General features: G+C 45.3%; 3 protein-coding genes across 3 annotated transcripts in view; 2 read left to right on the top strand and 1 right to left on the bottom strand.

Annotated features, from left to right (window-relative positions):
- maneal (mannosidase endo-alpha like) overlaps positions 1 to 2930 on the top strand; it is an 8537-nt gene extending 5607 nt beyond the window's left edge. The window contains exons 3-4 of the mRNA XM_068704607.1: positions 1367 to 1443; positions 1941 to 2930. Of these exons, the coding sequence (XP_068560708.1) occupies positions 1367 to 1443; positions 1941 to 2577 (714 nt within the window). The 3' untranslated portion in view covers positions 2578 to 2930. The remainder of the gene's footprint in view (positions 1 to 1366; positions 1444 to 1940) is intronic.
- Positions 2931 to 5173: 2243 nt separating this feature from the next.
- On the bottom strand, positions 5174 to 9342 carry sf3a3 (splicing factor 3a, subunit 3). Its single transcript, XM_068704608.1, is given in 20 exon segments — positions 5174 to 5432; positions 5521 to 5576; positions 5672 to 5723; positions 5725 to 5763; positions 5868 to 5978; positions 6091 to 6255; positions 6396 to 6465; positions 6579 to 6686; positions 7317 to 7345; positions 7347 to 7385; positions 7474 to 7542; positions 7632 to 7657; positions 7660 to 7769; positions 7899 to 7981; positions 8097 to 8188; positions 8326 to 8398; positions 8484 to 8589; positions 8697 to 8749; positions 8983 to 9030; positions 9128 to 9342. Coding segments are annotated over 20 exon segments (1503 nt in total). The 5' UTR covers positions 9224 to 9342; the 3' UTR covers positions 5174 to 5354.
- A 2005-nt stretch (positions 9343 to 11347) lies between these two features.
- The window catches only part of LOC137868061 (ubiquitin-conjugating enzyme E2 E2-like), a 47667-nt gene continuing 39014 nt past the window's right edge, over positions 11348 to 20000 (top strand). The window contains exons 1-3 of the mRNA XM_068704574.1: positions 11348 to 11484; positions 13883 to 14080; positions 19367 to 19417. Coding sequence (XP_068560675.1) covers positions 13890 to 14080; positions 19367 to 19417 — 242 coding nt within the window. The 5' untranslated portion in view covers positions 11348 to 11484; positions 13883 to 13889. The remainder of the gene's footprint in view (positions 11485 to 13882; positions 14081 to 19366; positions 19418 to 20000) is intronic.

The following is a 20000-nucleotide window of genomic DNA, read 5'->3' on the forward strand; positions in this document are numbered from 1 at the left end:
AGCATACCAACGCACCAGAACACTGCCGTCTATCTTGTTCCCAGTCCTTCAGTCATTCCACATTGACACGATTGACAACATTTCAACCATTCATTATTTACTTTGTCGTCAAACAGTTGTCAATCGTGTGTCTTCTCCGGGATCGTTTGTGGTCAAAATGTTGTCAATCATGGCCGTGTAGAATACCAGAAGAAGAATCAGGAATGAGAAGGAAATGCGCTTTATGTTCAGTGAAACCCTTTTACCAGACAGCTCATGCAACGTGAACAAGCAAACGGCTTCTGAACAAACTCCCAGGATGTTTGTCGACTCTCTTTAGTCTCGTCATGCGATACGAGGCTCCAGTTACTCTGCTGCTGTACGGAGTCGACACTTTCCGTTCACACCAGCGTCCATAGTCCGACTGATAACACGATTAGCATATTACTGATTAACGTCTTTTTTATATGATGAACATTAATGCTGATAGGCCTACAGAAAAATGAAGTAAATGGGTTTATTTCAAATTTAAAAAAAAAGCAAAACCACAGTGTGGGCAGTTAATGTAACCTGTGTATAGAGAAGTGAAGTCCCTCCCTTTTTGGTGGACTTACCATGGACCTTGCAGCTAGCTGGAGCCCAGCTGCAGCTAGCTGACCGCCCAGCAGCCAGCTAGCCGACGCCCAGCAGCCAGCTAGCCGACGCCCAGCAGCCAACTAGGCGACGCCCCAACTGCAGCAGCTAGCCGACGCCCAGCAGCAGCTAGCCGACGCCCAGCAGCCAGCTAGCCGATGCCCTAGCTGCAGCTAGCCGACGCCCAGCAGCCGGCTAGCCGACGCCCAGCAGCCGGCTAGCCGACGCTCCAGCAGCAGCTAGCCAACGCCCCAGCAGCCAGCTAGCCGACGCCCAGCAGCCAGCTAGCCGATGCCCAGCAGGCAGCTTGCCGACGCCCAGCAGCCAGCTAGCCGACGCCCAGCAGCCAACTAGCCGACGCCCAGCAGCCAGCTAGCTGACAGAAACCTTGTAGAGCCAATTCCGCATGCTAGCGCTCATGGAGCTGACTGACTCTACTTTTGTGTACATGGCCAGACTTTTTTGTGATTTCCCAATTTCCTACTTTTTTTTTTTTTTCAGCCATGTTGGTGCTGGTAGAGATGCAGTTCACTGAGTGGTCTGACACAAAACTAAATGGTAGCACGACAAACCTACGACTTTTTAGACTTGCAAAAGGATCTTTTAAAATGACAAACACCACATGTCACAATTCAAACGGGATGAAGAAGTTGCGTTCACTGCGTAACCCCTTATTTTTCAGACGTTTGGTGTATTGATGTTGCGCTTTCATGATCTTTCTGTTAACATCTGTGTTCAAATGTGGTTTGCACAGGTGGCCTTTCACATACAGCCATACAAAGGGCGGACGGACCAGAGCATGCATGACAACATCAAATACATTATTGACAAGTGAGTTGTTTATCTATGCCTCCACTGTCCTCTGTGCCCGCTGTGTTTCCTTTCACTGACCGAACGGTGCAGCTCTGATTTCCATATCAGACGTTGGGAGTCTAGCCGTGTGGTAAAACGTGAAGCCCGAGAAGGGAGGCTGAAGAACAGGTTGTTAAATATAGATGTCTCCCCCTGTGGTCCGGCTGTAATGGATCTGCAGGTAGCGTTTGCTCTGCCTTCGACCAGGAATGTGTGTCAAAAGGGAACCTGACTCATAACATTTGATGATATTCAGCTTTTCCCAGAACTCACGCAGCATGTAAAATATGTTAGCTTTAAGACGGAGACATGGGGAAAGGCTGCGAAGGTAATTAGATCGTGTTCTATCCAATAATATGATTTAACAACAATGATTTAATTTGCTTAATTTGATGAGAGGTGTTACTGGTAGTTTAAAATTGTTTTTCCTTGCATATTGCAACAGGTTGAAATTCTCCCTCTCTCGTGTTCCTCAGGTACGGAGAGCACAGCGCCTTCTACAGATTCAGATCCAGCACGGGCCGAGTCCTGCCTCTGTTCTACATCTATGACTCCTACCTGATGCCCCCAGAGTCCTGGGCGGAGCTCCTGACGATCAAAGGCTCCCACAGCATCAGGGGCACGCCTTACGACGGCGTCTTCGTCGCCCTCATCGTGGAAGAGCGCCACAAACACGACATCCTGGCCAGCGGCTTCGACGGTATATACACCTACTTTGCCTCCAACGGCTTCTCCTTTGGCTCGTCCCACCAGAACTGGAAAGCCGTCAAGGAGTTCTGCGATGCAAACAACCTCCTGTTTATTCCCAGCGTGGGTCCGGGTTACGTGGACACAGCCGTTCGGCCGTGGAACAACCACAACACCAGGAACCGGGTCAACGGACGTTACTACGACACGTCCCTGCAGGCGGCTTTGTCCGTCCGACCGGAAATCGTCACCATCACTTCCTTTAACCAATGGCACGAAGGCACGCAGATAGAGAAGGCCGTGCCCAAGAAAACAGTGACCCGTTTGTACCTAGACTACCAACCGAACCTGCCGGACCACTACTTGGAGCTCACGCGCCAGTGGGCCGAGAACTTCAACAAGGAGAAGGACAAGTGGCTGATGTGAGCGGGGCTTATGTTTCCCTGGTAGATGCCGAGAGCAGCGTGACCAGAAAAGACTTGAAGTCAGCAAAAGACAATCCGTTTATGTTTACCCAACCGTCCTCTAAATGTTCACTCTCCCCTTACTGTTTTCAATCACTAACATTCTTCTGTACAGGTTAATAATGTAACTGATACGGCGAAGCTACGCGGTCACAAGGACGGACGGATGGTCGTCGTTTTCCCGATAGCAACTCTGTTCCGGTCTCAAGAACAGCAGCTCTGCTCCGTCGGCTCTTTTTTTCTTATTTTCCTATGATGACAGACGGTTCTTTCCTGTATCTCTTTGAAGACAAATTAAAAATTTGTGTCTGTTTACCGTTGGTGATAATCTGTGGTGTCACTGCGCAAGAAAGGTTAGAAGACGATCAAAGAAGTCTGACCTGGGTTGCAAGGATGGTGGTGTTTCAGTCCGTTCCTTCAGAGATAGTCTAACTTGCATCTGTTTGTAGCTGGTGACACGATTGGAGTCGGCAGAATACAAAAGATGAGGCAGAAATAGAGCTGCTGAAAGCTGCTCCAGCTGGTCTACATTACGGGTGCTTTTATGGGTTGAAGAGCTGGTTCGTTAGAGTCCTTTGTAGTCTACAATGTGCAATTAAAAGCCATTCAGGTTTCAAAAAAAATTTTTTTTTATAGAATTCAGAAACAGAGGAAATCTGGTACCAACCTCTAGCTTCGAGGAGGATTCTGGTTTGGCTCTTGTCCCCACAGTTTTTGGCTGTCATTGCCATCAGTCGTGGTAACGTTGTTACTCGCCGAAGCTGAGATCTGGGAACACGGCGACATCGCAGCAACACGTTCTGTTCCCCGTCTGACAACTTTTTGTTGCTGCGTTGCCACATTTCCCAGGTCCCAAGCACGAGGGGATGAAAGCAGGGTCGAATGGGGATTGACGGCGGGGTAAGGCGATGCCACTGCAAGGAACCAGCTTGGCCTACGGTCAAATCGTCCTTTTTGCTTAGGAAGGTTCCTAACTGAGCGAAACGACCCGGAAGTATTTCAGTGGCCGCCATGATGAGAGCTGTACGACTCCTCTAACACGCTAAGGAAAGGTGCAGGACCTTCTTCTACGAAAAGGAAAGTAGATAAATCCGCCCCACAGTACCTTGCGGCAGCGACATTTAAAGTGACGCACCATTCGGCCGTCCATGAAAACAAACAATATGCTCAACGCACAGGTTTAACAATCATACTCACACAGTCATAAAGTAATAAATAAAGTTCGTATTCATGCTGATGAATACGAACAGACGATATCAATCCATACGTTTCCTTTAACACACTGTGTACGCGTTTCACAGTATTACTGTTCCTACTAGGTCTACAGTAAAATGCTGTAATCATAGACAACAAGCAGCCGTATATTATAATTATTTTGACATACAGCTTTTATAGCCCACTGTTATTCAAGGTTCTGTATCCTCTCCTTAAAGCGAATAAGTCAATAAAAGCATCCCGTCTCGATGTAATGACTGACTGAACACACAGGAGGGTGCTCTTGGTTCTGTCTTAGCTCTGCTACGTTTGAATGGAGAACATACTGTAGAGTGTGAGCCTATACAGTTGTTCAGGAGGCGGACAGACAAAGAAATAAACACCGGGACAGATGGCGGTAGTGGTATTCAGCGCCTGTAGTTTAACTCTCATCTCCATGTAGACTCTCGTCTTATGAGACAACACAGTCAGGAGTCACATTCATGGATTTAATAGCAAGTTAACTATAACCTCTTCGTCACTGTAAAGTTTACAGTAGAGCTGGTAACATGCCAACTTCTGGGGTTGGCCAACAAAATTACGTCACGTAAATTTGACTTTTCGGGTGAATCCGAGCAGAATTCACTTCAGCTCCCTGCGTTGACATAACTCGTGTGACACGGCACCCTAGGAATAATACACATCAATGCTCCTATAAACAAAAACAAAAAGTCATATCTTCTAATTGCACTCGTGCACCGACTGCTTACGAGCGATTACGAGTCGTTAAGCGTTAAACAAAGCTTGCAGCGTGAGCTCTCTTCTCAGGATAAGAAGCTCCGTTTCTCTTCCTGCTTCAAAATTAGAAACGAAAAGCAATCAGTCGCGACACTCCGGGTCCAGACGAAATTGCTATTCAATATCTCAGATATTCACTCCAGATGATCCGCCTTAAAAGCTCTTTTTTTTTTTTAACATTTGTCAGTCTCCTGACCTCACCTGTACAGAATGATTTCACAGATATTTGGGACAATCGTCCTCTGCATACATGACTGTATGAAGGCAGACATTAGGAGAGTCCACCCAAGAGCCGCAAGAATCAGACCAGCAGAAAATGAAATCGGCGAACACTTTGATAATCCCTTACTGTTATCTAATATTTAATGGTTCTAGCTTCTTAAAAAGGCGAGGAGTTGCTGCCTTATATTGACTAACATGATGGTTTCATGGTCGGTCAAATATGTGATCTATGACGGTAGAAAACCGTAAAAATGTTTTTGCTTCACTATGTGTAGAAATCCTTTAAGAGGGAGGACTCACCGGAACATTCAGATTTAATAAACAGGCGATGAAGACAAAACAGCTGTGACAAAAGTATTCCGTTTATTATAATCATCAATGGTTGCGACATTACAAAGTCTGTAAAACAACATTACTACTTACAAATAAAAAGAAAACACGGGGGATAGAAAACATCGTAAATCTTAAAAGGACGCTCGTTACTCATAGATTTTTTGTTCCTGTGTGACTCGTGTTCTCCTCGGTCTACAGCAGACCTTGTCTCTTCAGATCCTCGTAGGTCTTCTTGTTGACCACGTTGCCACTCGAGTCCTCGTACTCTTCCTGAAAACACACACGAATCCCAGAATGAGCATTACGATATAAAAAGCAGGAAGTGACGTTCGTCCTGACTCCATCCGTGTGGACTCACCTCTGTGTCCGGCTGCCACCGCTCTGATGCCTTCTGGGACTTCAGCTTTGCCCACACTGGAGGAAACAAAGAAACATATTGAAACAAACTTCCAAAACTCTTTAAAAAAAAAAAACAAATGTTCATAACGGGGCGGGACGAGGACTCTTACAGGAGACGGCGTCCTCGATCTGCGTGACGTTGGCGAAGTGGGCGGTGTTGGGGGATTCCCAGGCAGCGCATACCGTGAGCGTGCCTCCATTCCTGCAAACACACGAAACACACTTCTGTTGTTCTCGGACGTCGAGACGTCAGATTTCACGCTACCCTCTGTAAACGGCGAAGAAGACGCGACATAAAAAACGTACCGCAAAGTGCCTCTGGAAGGCTTTGGGCCCCCTGTAGGTGTAGTTTCCACAGATCTCACAGTTGTAGTTGATGTTCAGCCCGTGGAGTTTGTAGAGCCAGTACGGAATCGGCTGCAGGGAATAAAAAACGGGCCGTCAGAGAACATCTTTTATTCAAAGAACCGTCGTCACATGCGAGCCAGCGAACACCCTGCCGACGGTCTAACGGTGTCGGGTTCCTCACCTTGCCGTCCCAGCCCAGCGGCAGGTTCTTGGGGTTGTAAATGATCTCGTTGTCCTCGTCTTCGCTCTCGCTCTCGCTGAGCTGCTCCTCGTCCTCTTCCTCGCGCTCCTCTCCGGTCCTCGCCTGTTTCCTCTGGACGTTCTCGTGAGTCAGCTGCCTCTGCTCCTGTGGGCCGGCGAGGACGATGGGAACGAGCGTGAGCAACACAGCGATGCGAGGAGACGCTTTTCACCAGACGTCACGACTTCAACAGCAGATATAGATTTATAGATTATATAGATAGATAGATATATAGATTCACTCACCCCGAGGATCTCCACGTATTCATAGACTTGAGCTTCCAGGAAGGAAATTTCCTTGTTACGCTCCGTGTCCCTGCAGAAGTGACGGATGGAATACGTTATGAATTATATAATGAGCACTATCATAAGACACTGTCGCCATTAGATTGGATTTTTTTTTTTTTTTTTTTTTTTACACTCGCTTACTTTTTAGGGCCTTTGGCTTTGGGATTCTTGGCGAACAGCGAAGGATCCAGCGACTCCAGAGATTTGCCTTTTGTGCTGAAGAGCCTTTGAGCTCTCTCCTCCAGAGTCCTGTCCATCACACACACACACACACACACACACACACACAATCTCTATCAGCCGTCCTAACTTCATGCAGAATGTGCACTAATAGGTGCATTGCGCTTATAAATATCAACTGTCAGAGAAAGTGAACTAAATGCTTCCAGCGAGAGATCCAGAGAGAGTTCCAGAGAGAGAGAGTTCCAGAGAGAGAGAGATCCAGAGAGAGAGAGAGAGAGAGAGATCCAGAGAGAGAGAGAGAGAGATCCAGAGAGAGAGAGAGAGATCCAGATAGAGTTCCAGAGAGAGAGATCCAGAGAGAGATCCAGAGAGAGTTCCAGAGAGAGTTCAGAGAGAGAGAGATCCAGATAGAGTTCCAGAGAGAGAGAGTTCCAGAGAGAGAGATCCAGAGAGTTCCAGAGAGAGAGAGAGAGAGAGAGAGAGAGAGAGAGAGAGAGAGAGAGAGATCCAGAGAAAGAGTGTTCCAGAGAGAGAGTTCCAGAGAGAGTTCCAGAAAGAGAGTTCCAGAAAGAGAGAGAGAGAGAGAGAGAGAGAGAGAGAGAGAGAGAGAGAGAGAGAGAGAGAGAGAGAGAGAGAGAGAGAGAGAAACATATCAGTTTAATGTTATTAGTTTCAGAATGAAAGCGACGTTCTCACCCTCCACATTTCAGTCCCAGCGCCATGAGGGGCAGACTTCAACCTGTCCAGACCTAAAGAAGCCAACTCCTGCAGAGAGGAACAAAGACATCAGTCGTACGAACGAGCCGACCCTAGAGAAAGGTAGATCTTTGAATACGAGCACATCGTGTTTTACCTCCCAAGAAGAAAAAGCAGAGAGGTCCAGATGAGCTCCAGAATGTGTCAACGCACTGCTCGTCTCTTTCTGCAGTTAAAGACAAAACAAACAAGCGGGTCAGATGAGACGTACGCCCAAACCTTGAACCAGCTCCACGTGTGAACAGGAGAACTTACCGGCCAGCCAGGGAAGGTCCCGTTGTCCATTTCTTTTCAAAGTCTATCAGCACTTTGCCGTAGAGCTCGTTCTGGTCCAGCAGAGGTTTGACCCGATCTGTGTAGTCCTGCAGATACTCCAGCAGCATCTCCAAATACCTGCACAGACAAAACAAAACCACCACACGATGGGGGGGGGGTGAACACGGCCCATCACTTTCATGTCTTTACAGCTCGTACAGCAGTTACCCCGTCGGTTCTGACGGGAATGAGTACTGATGGACCTACTTTTTGTACTCGGCATTCTTCCTGTCCTTGGGGATGTCAAACAGCTGATCGAACGAAGACAGGTAAGAGATGTACTCGAGTTTCTGTCGGGGAAAGAGCGTAGAAAGAGGTTAAAATAAGTACTTCACAGCATGAAGTAAGCAGACTTTAAAGGTGGGGGTGTGTGTGTGTGTGTGTGTGTGTGGGGGGGGTCTTAACCTCGGCTCCCTTCAGGTTGATGTACTTCAGGTAGCAGTCGTGGAGGTCGAGGTAGCGGCCGTATCCTTCCTCGTCGGAGAACTCCACCAGGTCTGCGGAAGGACAAAGACAAACCGGAGCAGAGCGTTAGCCGGCAGTCGTCTCTTTTAAACACGGCAGATCCACAGCGACGGTTCAGCCGACGGAGCAAAATCATTGCGTAAGAAAAGCCCGGCTTTAGTAGACTCACTCTGAGCCTCCTCGCTGGGGTTGTCTCTGGCCTTCATCAGCTCCTCAAACTCTACAGACATGGGGATGGAAATCTAAAAATAGAAAGCAGATGAAAGCATTAATGTTAAAAGGTTCACACTGTCTCAAATTAAGACTGTACTGTAAGAGGTTAGCTACCTCATTCGGGTGTTTTCTGTGGAACTCCTTTATGTGTTTCAGTCTGTTGTAGAACTCCGCGAACTCATTCGGACCCGAGATCGCAGCAAGTTCATCTTTTCTCATTCTGTCGACGAGAAGAAGAAGAAGAAGAATCCATGTTCAGGTTAAGAGACCGTTTAGAATGTTACGGCGGTGGAGGTCCTGTTTCCAGGGTGATGGTCGGTCACTCACCCATCTTTGTCTTCATAGGAGTCTCTGAGATTTCCGCTCACTTCCATATACCTCTGTCAAAAAGACACACAGATCAGTCAACGTCACTGTAGAACCTACTGGACTCCGATTACCGCCCAACAACAAGCAACAATACATGGTAAGTGTGGCTTTTCGGTTATTCTTTGTATGATACAAGTGAGCTAAAACGTAGCCTAATGCTAACCTTCCTATCTAAACGTATAGGCAACGTTAGCACGTTACGTGAGTCACTTTAAACCACAAATAAAACTATGTTTAAACTCACATCCAACATCGCTCTTGTTCGATGGTCAGAGTTTATCTGTTCCCGCAGCTGTCGGACAAAAAGACACAAGTTAGCGTCACAGTTTACGTCCAAAGTGTTCGCGGCGTCGATTAGCAGTCGATGCTAGCGCTAGCATAGCTCCTACCGTGGACTTCTTATGCAGCATCTCTTTGGTTTTGGCGTCCATTAGCCGCTCTTTCTCCTCGTGGTAGCGACGCTGCTGCTCTAGAATCGTCTCCATTGTTCATAAAACAATATGTCGTAGTTTTTTTTTATTAAAGACGAAAACTAACCCAACTAACTCGTCGGAATGGCAGAAAAAAAACGCCGATTCTGCTACGTTTGTTTTTCAACGGCGCATGTCGGGAAGTTTAACGTCCGTCACGGAACTTCGGCGGAGAGAAACAATCGACCCGCGTTAAAGTTCCGCGGTTCCTTGAACAATAGCGTGAAGTATTTCTAAAATGTAAATTAATTGATTTACAAAATATAATATTGTACGGATAATCAAGGCATTGCAACAATTTGGAGGAGATAGTTGTCACTTAGTTATCTATATATATATATATATATATATATATATATATATATATATATATATATAGACACTTAAAATATTTAGGGGTGTTTTAAAGCTGTTCATTTTAACTTGTTTAATTAATTGATTAATGGGCCCTTTTTCCTCCAAGCACAGACACCACTAACAGCTCCGCGTGGACCTTCTTATGCACAGTCTATGGTATGGACTGTACATTATTATCTGTTTATGTTTGTTATTATTAGCTCGGATATTTTTATTTTTTATTTTTTTAAATCCTGGTGCCACGCTGGTCGAAGCGAGATGGATCCGTTCCTCTCTTTTGCACACTTCCTTTGTAGTCTACTATCATCAAAGCCTCTGCCGTACCGCTTCAGAGAGCACACACAGGGTTTTTTTTTTTTTTTTTTTGCGCGGACTCGCGTGGGAGCGCGCACGGAGGCGGTCTTGATTTGTCAAGCTGCGTCAGAACAAAAGGAACAGAAGTCGGAACTGAAGGATTCTGCGCATAAACATAAATAATGAAAAGTCCAGAAGTCCGCAGGCTGTAGAACGATGTGTTATTCATCTTGTGACAAAACGATTTAAACAGAACTAATCGTTTATTGGAACGTTTTGTCTTTGATGTGTTTTTATTTCTGTTCACTGTGTATATAGTGTGCATTTTTTATATAACATCTTTACTATATTATAACTGTATATATTGTGACATGTGTATCTTTCTTGTATTTTTCTTTTTATATAATATTAAGATTTTTTTTACCTGTGACCTATTGCTGCTCTGTAACCTATTGCTGCTTGTAACAAAATAATTTCCCCTCGCGGGATCAATAAAGTTAGTATCTATCTATCTATCTATCTATCTATCTATCTATCTATTTATTTCATTTTCAGGGTAAAGTTTGACACTTTGTGTCCAAAGTTTTGTTATTGTCTCTTCGAGAGCAATCACTGAAGATTTTTAATGTTTTTCTTTATTTTTTTTGTTACACTTTTTGTTTTGTTTTGTTAAATATTTGCACTATTGTTTAATTAGTTCATTTTAATTTTATTCTATTTTAAAATGAACATATTGTGCATTTTTATATTTCATATTTTTTTACTCTGTTATTTTTATTGTATATATTGTGCATTTTTATATTTGTATTTTTTTTTATATATTTTATATTTTTCACTCTGTCATTTGTATTGCTTTACCTGTACCATAAATGCTGCTGTAGCAATTAATAAAGCAACTATCTATTTGTCTATCATTTTGTTTACAATATACCACAGCCGTGATTTTAAGATTGCTGGGAAATTAGGTGGCCTGACTCCAGTAGCCTCCAGTATGTTATTTAAGACAAGATAACATAAAGATGTTACTTTTTTGTTTGTTTGTGGTAACAGAAAAGCAGTAACTAAAAATACAACAAATTAAGAAATTACGAAATTGGCATTCAAAAGCTATATAAAATATATGTATTATGAAAAAAAAACCTGTCATAGTGAAGGGATGGACAATTATTAGTGACCATGTGCTTTAGTGACTCCATGGTTTTTAGTTTGCGTGCAAATATGTGCAAAAAGTAGTGCGTCTAATGAGATAAAAGTGAGGATGAACCTGTTAGATTAAAGTATATTAATTAGATTAATTAGACTTATATTTCGCTTATATTTCGCTTGAAAAAAAACCCCAACCAAAAGACTGTGCTCATTTAGGCTTTTACTTTGCCATCTTAAAACCGGAAACGATGCGTGTAATTGCCGATAACTTGACCGTCGCGGGGATTTTTTTTCTTCTCTTTTTTTTTTTTTTTTTTTTTTTTTTTTTTTTTTTTTTTAGCACATTCTCTCGCAGTCAGTCAAAGCAACGGGCGGAAAAGCAGCGGACAGAGCAGCGCTACAGATTCACGGAATACACAGTGGACATTATCGCACCTTCCTCCTCCTGCCGCCGCCGCGCGTCCAGCCTGCTCGTAAAGGTCAGTGTCCCGCTCCAAACGCTCAACTCCGCGCACGGAATAAAGGGTTATTATGGTGTCTTGGTGGAGGGAGGGGGCGGCTGTGGTCGGGGGGGGGGGGGGGGGGGGGATTCATTCCGTCTATTGTGCAGGAGCAGATTTTGGGCAGCGGTCAGCTCGAGCCCCCCTTGGATCTTGGATCGGGTTCGTTTAAATCGGATGGAGCGTGCATGTTTTGGGCTTCTGCTCTCCGCGGAGAGACGTCTCCTAAACCGAGGCGGTCTTTGACCGTGAGACTCCTCCGGGGGCTCCTCCGACACGAGCCCCGGTATAAGACGTGCCATTCTGCGTGAATGGAGAGAACGTCTCTCCGCACGGAAACTATCAACCGCTTTAAAAAAAAACAAAAAAAAAACCTGCTCCTCTGTAACCGGGAACATAAGACTCCACGGAGATGCCGTTCACCAGCCTCTGTTTCATTCGGTGTACACCCATTGCACCAAAACAGTGCAGGCGATACACGTTAAACTTCTGTAATAGGTAGTCCCCCCCAAAAAAAACCTTCTCAATATGTTGTCGTAACAGTGAGAACCAAATGTCAAAGTTGAAACGTTTTTAATTAAAGAACCGGTTTGTTGAGGGCACTGCAACACATTTCAATTTAAATAAGGTTTAAAGCAAAATAACACACCGTTTGTGAAGCGTCCCCCTGGTAGACATCTGTGGTTTGAGGTGTTTTGACAACAATAAAAACCAAACATCTGCCCCAGATGTGCTGCTTTGTGTGCAACTTTTTCCTCTCGGTGTGTTTTTTGTTGTTGTCCTCACCTGACAACATCCTCCACATCACAACAACAACAACAACAACAACAACAACAACAACAACAACAGCTCAACCCTGAGAGGATCCGACTCACCAGAGCATGTAAACCTTCTCACCTTCTTTTAAACGACGCCCCTCTGTATCACCCTAACCCCTATAATCCCCCCAATCATCCCCCCATATCGCCACCAAATGCAGTTAATTGCATCAGATACCCTGTGTGTGTGTGTGTGTGTGTGTGTGTGTGTGTGTGTGTGTGTGTGTGTGTGTGTGTTGTCAAATGTCAAAAGCTGCCAAAGCTCGCCGTCGTTGTTTATTGAATAGTCTGTCCTTACTTCTGTCCAATTTCATATTCATTTCAGCTCAGCGTTCATCTAGTATCATACATTTTTCATGTCAGACTCGGGAATGTAAATAGAGGCATTCACCTTGACGTGCGCACACACACACACACACACGCACACACACACGCACACACACACGCACACACACACGCGCGCACACGCTGAGTGGTGGAGGATTTAGTGAACATGACCTTGTAGGTGTCTCTCTTTTTATATTATTGAGACTCGAGCGGATGTTCGACTCGACTGATTGTGGATGAGCGGTGAGAAATGTGCTTCTTCACCCTCTGTAGCTACAAACAGACCTCTGCAGGTGTGTGTGTGTGTGTGTGTGAAAAGTCTGCAATTAGTGACAAATGCCAATTAACCCAACTCTGGTTTTAAAAACTCATGCTTTCTTTTAAACACTAGTGAACTAATAATCCAGGCAGTTAGTTGCAATTAGTGCCAAAATGACAACAAGTCCAACAGTCTACATGACTTTTTTTTTAAAGTTAAAGAACAAGCATCACATTACCATATATATGCGGTATAGATGTGGAGTAAATGATCCAATTAAATGACCAAAAAAAATTGGTGTATGAATAAGAAAACACACATTTCTGTTCATGTAATTAAAAAGATGCACTTTTCTTAAATATGTGCTGAGAGCTTCCTGAGATCTTCCCAATCTTATACATAGAATTTTTTAAAATATGACATTTTATTTGAGCTTTAAGATATTTCAGTATTGACACGTTCACGCTCCCAGAAGAAAGAAAAACAACAACAACAACAACAACAACAACAACAACAACGTATAGATCAGCCTCTCCAAAGCAAGATGTCCTTCTAGAACGGTGCAATTTATTCTCTGCAGAGTCGACGTCTTCCTTAACGAACACAAACCTCTTCTCATTAACAGAATTAATGCACCTCAGTGCATTTTAACACGACGGTGGACGACTCCGTCTTCTCAAAGGGGGGGGGGGGGGGGGGGACTGAATATCTTTGGTGGTCGAACAAACAAAAACCCTGAATATCAGACTACAGTTGAAGACACAAAAAGTTGATGGACGGAAAGTTTGAGAACGCTTTCTATGACGGCCATGTTTATAATGCATCATAAACGTACTGATAATGCATCATAAACATACTGATAATGGTAAATCGTGATGAGCATTTTTAAATGTCTTTGTGGCTTCTGTATCCATAACTCTCTGTGTGTGTGTGTGTGTGTGTGTGTGTGTGTGTGTGTGTGTGTGTGTCTCAGTGTCAGCATGTCCAGTGAGGTGCAGCCGAGGCCGGACGACAGCCCCAACACCAGCGGGGGAAGCTCGGACGCCGAGCAGAGGGAGGCGGCTCCGCCGGAGCAGCCGGGCCCCGAGCAGCGGGACCAGACCCAGCCCAAGAAGAAGGAGGCCAAGATCTCCAGCAAGACCGCCGCCAAGCTCTCCACCAGCGCCAAGAGGTGAGGACGTGTGTGTGCGTCCGCCGCTACCTTCTTCTACGAGTCGATCCACAGAGCATTTTAACGACTCAATTGCGATGAATGGAGTCGTTTAGAGACGGTCCTCTGGTCCTCTATGTGTCGGGTTGCTTTGTGTGTTCGGTGTTGGTTGGACCAAAACAAAACATCTGAGAAAAATGTCACCTTGGGCTCCGCGGAATCGATTCCCCCCCTGATTTAAAAGATAATGAAGAAATCAATCGATAATGAAAACAGTCATCAGTTACTATGCTAATGACTCGGTGTTCTCCGTCCGCTCGGCCCGCCGACTCCTATTTAATTCTCCCGAACAAACGAGCGGACGTTTAAAAGCATCACTTCCAGACACCTGCGCCACTTAGTCCGCGTCCTCTTTGAGCTACTATAAGAGAGCGCTTGAACGCAACGTTTAAATACATCATCGCTGTGATCAAAATCTGCTCCGTTGTGTGTTCGTGGCCGTGTGGAGATCCCCCCCCCCCCCGGTCGACTCGCACCGCGACGTTAACGGGTCTTTGTGACGGAGAGGCGGCGCTTACTCGACAGTCATTCTAAAGGGATTTCATTTCGTCGTTTTCAGACATTTCATATTTCGCGTCGCGCTCGGTTGTTCGCTCGTAAAGGGATGGAAAAAGGAGAGAAATTGAAACCCGTGGCTTCTTCTTTTTTTCCACCTCCACACAGCTGACGAGTCATGATGGAGAAAAGTGTTAATTACCTCATGAAAGGCAGGTTGAGACATAATAATCAGAGGATGAATGAATCCATTGCCCCAGTGCATGCTGGGACGGTTCTTACCTCGCGCAACCACGTGGTTTCAACTCATTCTGCCCTTTTTTTTTTTTTCAAAATAAGAGCGCTAAATTACCTCGTTTGACCATCTAACGAGCACTTTGGTTGACGCATGGCGACGTCTTAAGGGTCAAAGAAAAATAAAATAAAGTACGGTGTCATCGGCGTAGAACTAAACCGAAACCATCGACTCGCTTTGGCCGGCGTGTAGCCAGGTCTGTGTCCATGAAGTCCTCTGCATTTAAAAAGGATCCCGCATCCACGGGAGGCTGTTTGAAATAAACACAGAGGTGACTTCTTATCACCAGAGTTGGCTACAACATAAAAAATAAGGACCTTGAGGGTAACCATTTTATAGGAAGGTTGACAGGCACGCCGTTATTTAGTTGCTTTTCAGCGCTCGCTCCTGTAATAAATCATCGGCCTGCTCCGCGCAGAAGCCAAAGCCGGTGTTTTCCATCATAAAAAAAAAGAAGAAAAAAAAAGAGCTAGGCTCCCGACGATATTGACTTATTTGCATGTGTCGAGGCATGCAGAATGTAATAGTTTAGCGCTCGCGGTTGTCTCCAGGGATTATCAAATGCAATGAGCTGTGGAGCGCTGCAGAAAGCGAGTGTTTGGTTAAAGAGGCGACGAGGAACTCTCTCGGTATAATCGGTGCTCCCACTCCACCCCCCCCCCACCCCCCCCTCCTACCGTCGAATTCCACCGGCCTCTTTCAGTGCACCACTCTCCCTAACAGGTCCCCAGCTTCTGCCGTCAAATGTGCCACCTCAGGAAATACTGCAGATAAAATTACACGGCGCGCACTGGGGCTGAGAATGACTCCATAACCGTGGAGATTGTATTACAGGCTCCTTTGCAAATATATGTCTTTTTTTTCCTTCTTCTGCTTCTTCCCCCTCCTTCCCCAAGTCATTCCCCCCCCCCCCCCCCTGGATACTCTTTAGTTTTGTGTTATGTATCATCAACCAACCTATGAAGTACACTCCATTCCAGGAGCTCTTTTATGTGGAGGTGTTATTGCCACTTACAGTCCTTTAGCCGGCCTCGTATTTTGTTTTTTTTTTCACCCAGAATACTAACAAAAGCAGTTTGTACCAACAGTTGTGTTTTGTTTTTTGTACACATATATTTAAAACCACAACACACCCAGTGAAACATCATGCCAGTGTCGTCTCAAAATAGGGAACCATGTAGGCGAAATTTAGAGCGTGCATCTCTGTGTCTGTCCACGGCTTGTCTCGCATTCCGCTGCAGGTAACTGCACGATATTAATTATACAGTTTAATCATCGCAGTGTGACATTAGGTTTTACCCACGATCGTAATTGGGCAATGACAAATCAGTTGAAATAACAGGAGAGACAGTTAACGTTAGCAACGCGGCTAACGAACTTATAGGTTCCGTTCAGCTACGCCGTGATGCGTTCAGGCTCTGCTCAGTGAAAAATGAGTATCGGGGGTGGCGAAGGTAGATTAGGTGTTTTCTGACACCGTTGCAGCCCTAGTCGGTGTCTAGACGGAGGGTTAGCCAATTGTAGGTTGTCCTCATTCACTCACACAGCAGTGTTTTGCTGCACCTGGCAGAGATCCGCTCTCCACTGAGTGCACACCTTTTCTACAAAATGCTTACCGACGTCGACACTTTTTTGTCTCGGTAATTGCTCGCGATTGACAGAGAAAAATAAACGGTGCAAGCGCCGTCCGCACACGTCATTATCCCTAATCCTAGCCTGTACGACTCTTCCATTCTGCACGCTGCGTGAACGGTGGATTTTATAATAAAGTAGCATTTTAGGACGCCTGACAACCGACTCTTCTCAAGCAGCAAAATGGTTGTAGAGCAATGTAAATGAGCCCCAAATGGCTCTGCAGTGTGACTGTTGCACATCCATTCATTGCCGCGTCGATGCTGAAACAGTATATCACGTCAGCATCGACCGCTCGTCTTTCCTCTCCCTCTCCCTCTCTCTCTCTCTCTCCCTCTCTCTCTCTCTCTCTCTCTCTTGCAATAGCAAATTATTTTTTTTTACGTCCCGGCCAACAAACTGAGCTGAGTGAAGAGACGGCGCGATCGATAAGAGTACTCAATTAATGGCGTTCCCTGAGCATTGTCAGTTACAGCGGCAGAAGTAAAGTATGTGGAAAACAAGATGGAAGGGGAGTGAAAAAGTGTCTTTTTGTTTTTGTTTGTCAACACAGAACACGCAGTGCTTGAGCTCGCGTCCTTGGCTGTTCAAACTCGGCAAATTGATTTCCCAGAGTCCAGTACACTCAACGTACCCTTTGTCACATGGACGCCATCAGCTCAGCCTGAATCTGACGCTCTACGCAGTTTTGGGTCAGCTCAAGTAGGGCTGGGCGGTATGACCAAAAATTGTGTATCACGGTATTTTTTTAAGATTATACCGGTTTCACTGTATTTATTTTTTTTCACGTTAATTAATGCCGAAAAATTATTTTATCGCGCGTTTAATTATTAAGCGGACATTTTCAACACAAAAACACGGTAGCGATCGGTGAACAGCTGTTTGTGTGGGCGTGTCTTCCGTCTCTTCCTACTTCCTTCAACTACATTCCCCTGGGTCCTAAGTCCCTCCAGGTACAGCTTCTTATCACCCTCTATGTACCAACGTCCATTTATAACAAATACCACACATATTACAAGGTAATCAGCGTTGTACGTGTGTCTAACCAAAATACCCCAAACATAAAAACGTGACGTAGATAGGTTTGCAGGTAATGTGATGTAAGTTGCTCGTGTTTCCACCAGCGGCAACAACAGTGGCTCCAAACCAGCAAAACGTTAGATTTTTTAAAACCAGAACCCTTCCAAACAGCAGACACAGCTCCTCTGTTGGGCACAGACTCTATTGGTGCATCTCCGGTCTCTCATTGTTCCTCCTGCATCGCTCTGTTCTGTTCTTTATTGTAACGTTAGTGTAGCAACGGAGCCTCTCCTAGCTGTTAGCAGACTAGCTAACAGGCTAGCTAGCGAGCTGTATCCAGCATGCAGTTCGGCGGTGAAATTTTATAAATGTACAATTATTAGTGTTACAAATTGTTTGTGTTGTGTCGTGGTGTTTTGCTGTGTTCAAGAGAGTTAGTTGTGGGTTATTAATTGTTGTGTTATAATAAAATAATACACTTAAGACCGTACCGTAGCGCTCATAGCGGCGAACAATATATTTAGCTGACTGTTGAAGAGTGACAGCAGTTGTTTCGGCTATGACACTGGTGTATGACGATGTGTGAAAATTCATATCATACGGTCCAGCACTAGGCTCAAGTTTACGCTGCAAAAGTTTACGCTGCAAAAGTTTAAGCTGCAATAGTTTTCGATAGATTTCACATTTAAAGCACTTTTGATGATTTTAAATCTTTAAGTTGGTAAGTAATTCCTGCTGAATGTAACTGGCTCCTCCACACTACGCTTTCGCATCCAGTGCGTGGAAGTTCGGCAGAAGCGATATGTGAATTATTATTTTATTTTTATATCGGAGCTAATTTAAGGCAGAATAACTTCCACATTCACACAAAGTGTCTTCCCCCCCCTGTCGGGGTGCGATTAACCCAAACATGTCCGCTTCCGCCGACGGCGTTAATGTGTTTAGTTGAACTCTGCCACTGCGGTAATGGGGGGCGCCGCGCCGCTTGGGAGGGCAACTAATAAATCAGCGGCCGGATTGATCTGCGCTCTCTGGAACATCATGAAATTTGAATTAAGAATTTTCCAAAGAGGGGGGTAAAAAAAAAAATTACATATTTCAATGCTTACGCATTGTGTGGAATTTTGTAGGAACCCTGGATGTAGATGCGTAAACCACGGTGAAAGAAGCTGCCGAGTTGCTCCATCGTCGGTCTGTGAATGAGGCCGGTGTTGCGCTCGTCCGTGTGGAGAGAATAACGGCAGCGTTTATAGCCGACTGAGTGATTTTTAAAGCCTAACGCGCGGCTACTGGATCCTTGTAGGCAAATCACTAACATAGTTTTGTAATGAATACTTAACCAGGGAGAAATCTGACCTCTCTCTCCGGTCTATTCATTAAAACCGTCTCTTTTTTATGTGCCCAGTGTGGAAACGCTCCCACCAGCTCCCTGAGACGGGGGGGGGGGGGGGGCGTGATCGGCAGCCAGATTAATTATGTGGTATGATTCATGACGAGCCCTTTTTTTTTTTTACATCGATATCAATTCATTCCTGTGCGTGTTTTTTTTATTTATTTATCGTTTTTTAAAAGGCAAAATATTCAGCCGTGCATCCCCGTGTTGATCTTGCGTGACGGGAATCATTCTTGTGTTCAATCGCTGTGCTCAGGAGCTCGTTAGAAAATCAATGAGGTATTCGGTGTATACACCTACTGATTGATTTTACATGCAGGATTTATATAACTGTGTGTGTGTGTGTGTGTGTGTGTGTGTGTGTTTGGGACTATGAATATGAATAATACACAGATCTTCCCTCTCATTTCAGAATCCAGAAAGAGCTAGCAGAGATAACCTTGGACCCGCCGCCAAATTGCAGGTAGGAGCTTGTTGACTGTGTGGTTTTTTTTTTAAAAGAGCTATTTGCTCCGACACCTGAGGCACTGTTGTGTGTGTGTGTGTGTGTGTGTGTGTGTGTGTGTGTGTGTGTGTGTGTGTGTGTGTTATGAGCCTGTGGGGGGGCTGTGCGAATGGATCGCGCCAACCCACTGAGTCACATGAATAGCACAGGTAGATTATTGTGCCGTATTTGCGCCCCTTGTTTGCTCAGGCCGAAAGCGTAATGAATGGCCCTTGTAAGCCGTCTGAGGCACCTGACCCGAGGGTAATAAATAAATACCCGCGCCTTTTGACCCGATTTGGCAGTGTTTACCATTAGGATCACTTGTAGCGGCAGCGTTTGTGTTTGCTCACGCTCCCGACAGGGTGGGAAAGGCGCTCCGCTGTGGCTCGACCGGTTTATTTTCCATCGGAGCGTGGCGAAAAGACGGACGTACACTCCTGCCAATCAAGACCCGAGTGAGAGCTTTCATTGTGCGAGCGTTTTTTCCGTATTCTTCTCAAAACGGAGGACTTTTGGGAGCAGTGTTGAGAGGGCGAGGGGGAAGGTGGAGGTGGCTCTC

This window comes from Cebidichthys violaceus, unplaced genomic scaffold (genome assembly GCF_023349555.1).
Source record: "Cebidichthys violaceus isolate CVI_PGR_0920_01 unplaced genomic scaffold, fCebVio1.0.p SCAF_96, whole genome shotgun sequence".
NCBI classification, from domain to species: domain Eukaryota; kingdom Metazoa; phylum Chordata; class Actinopteri; order Perciformes; family Stichaeidae; genus Cebidichthys; species Cebidichthys violaceus.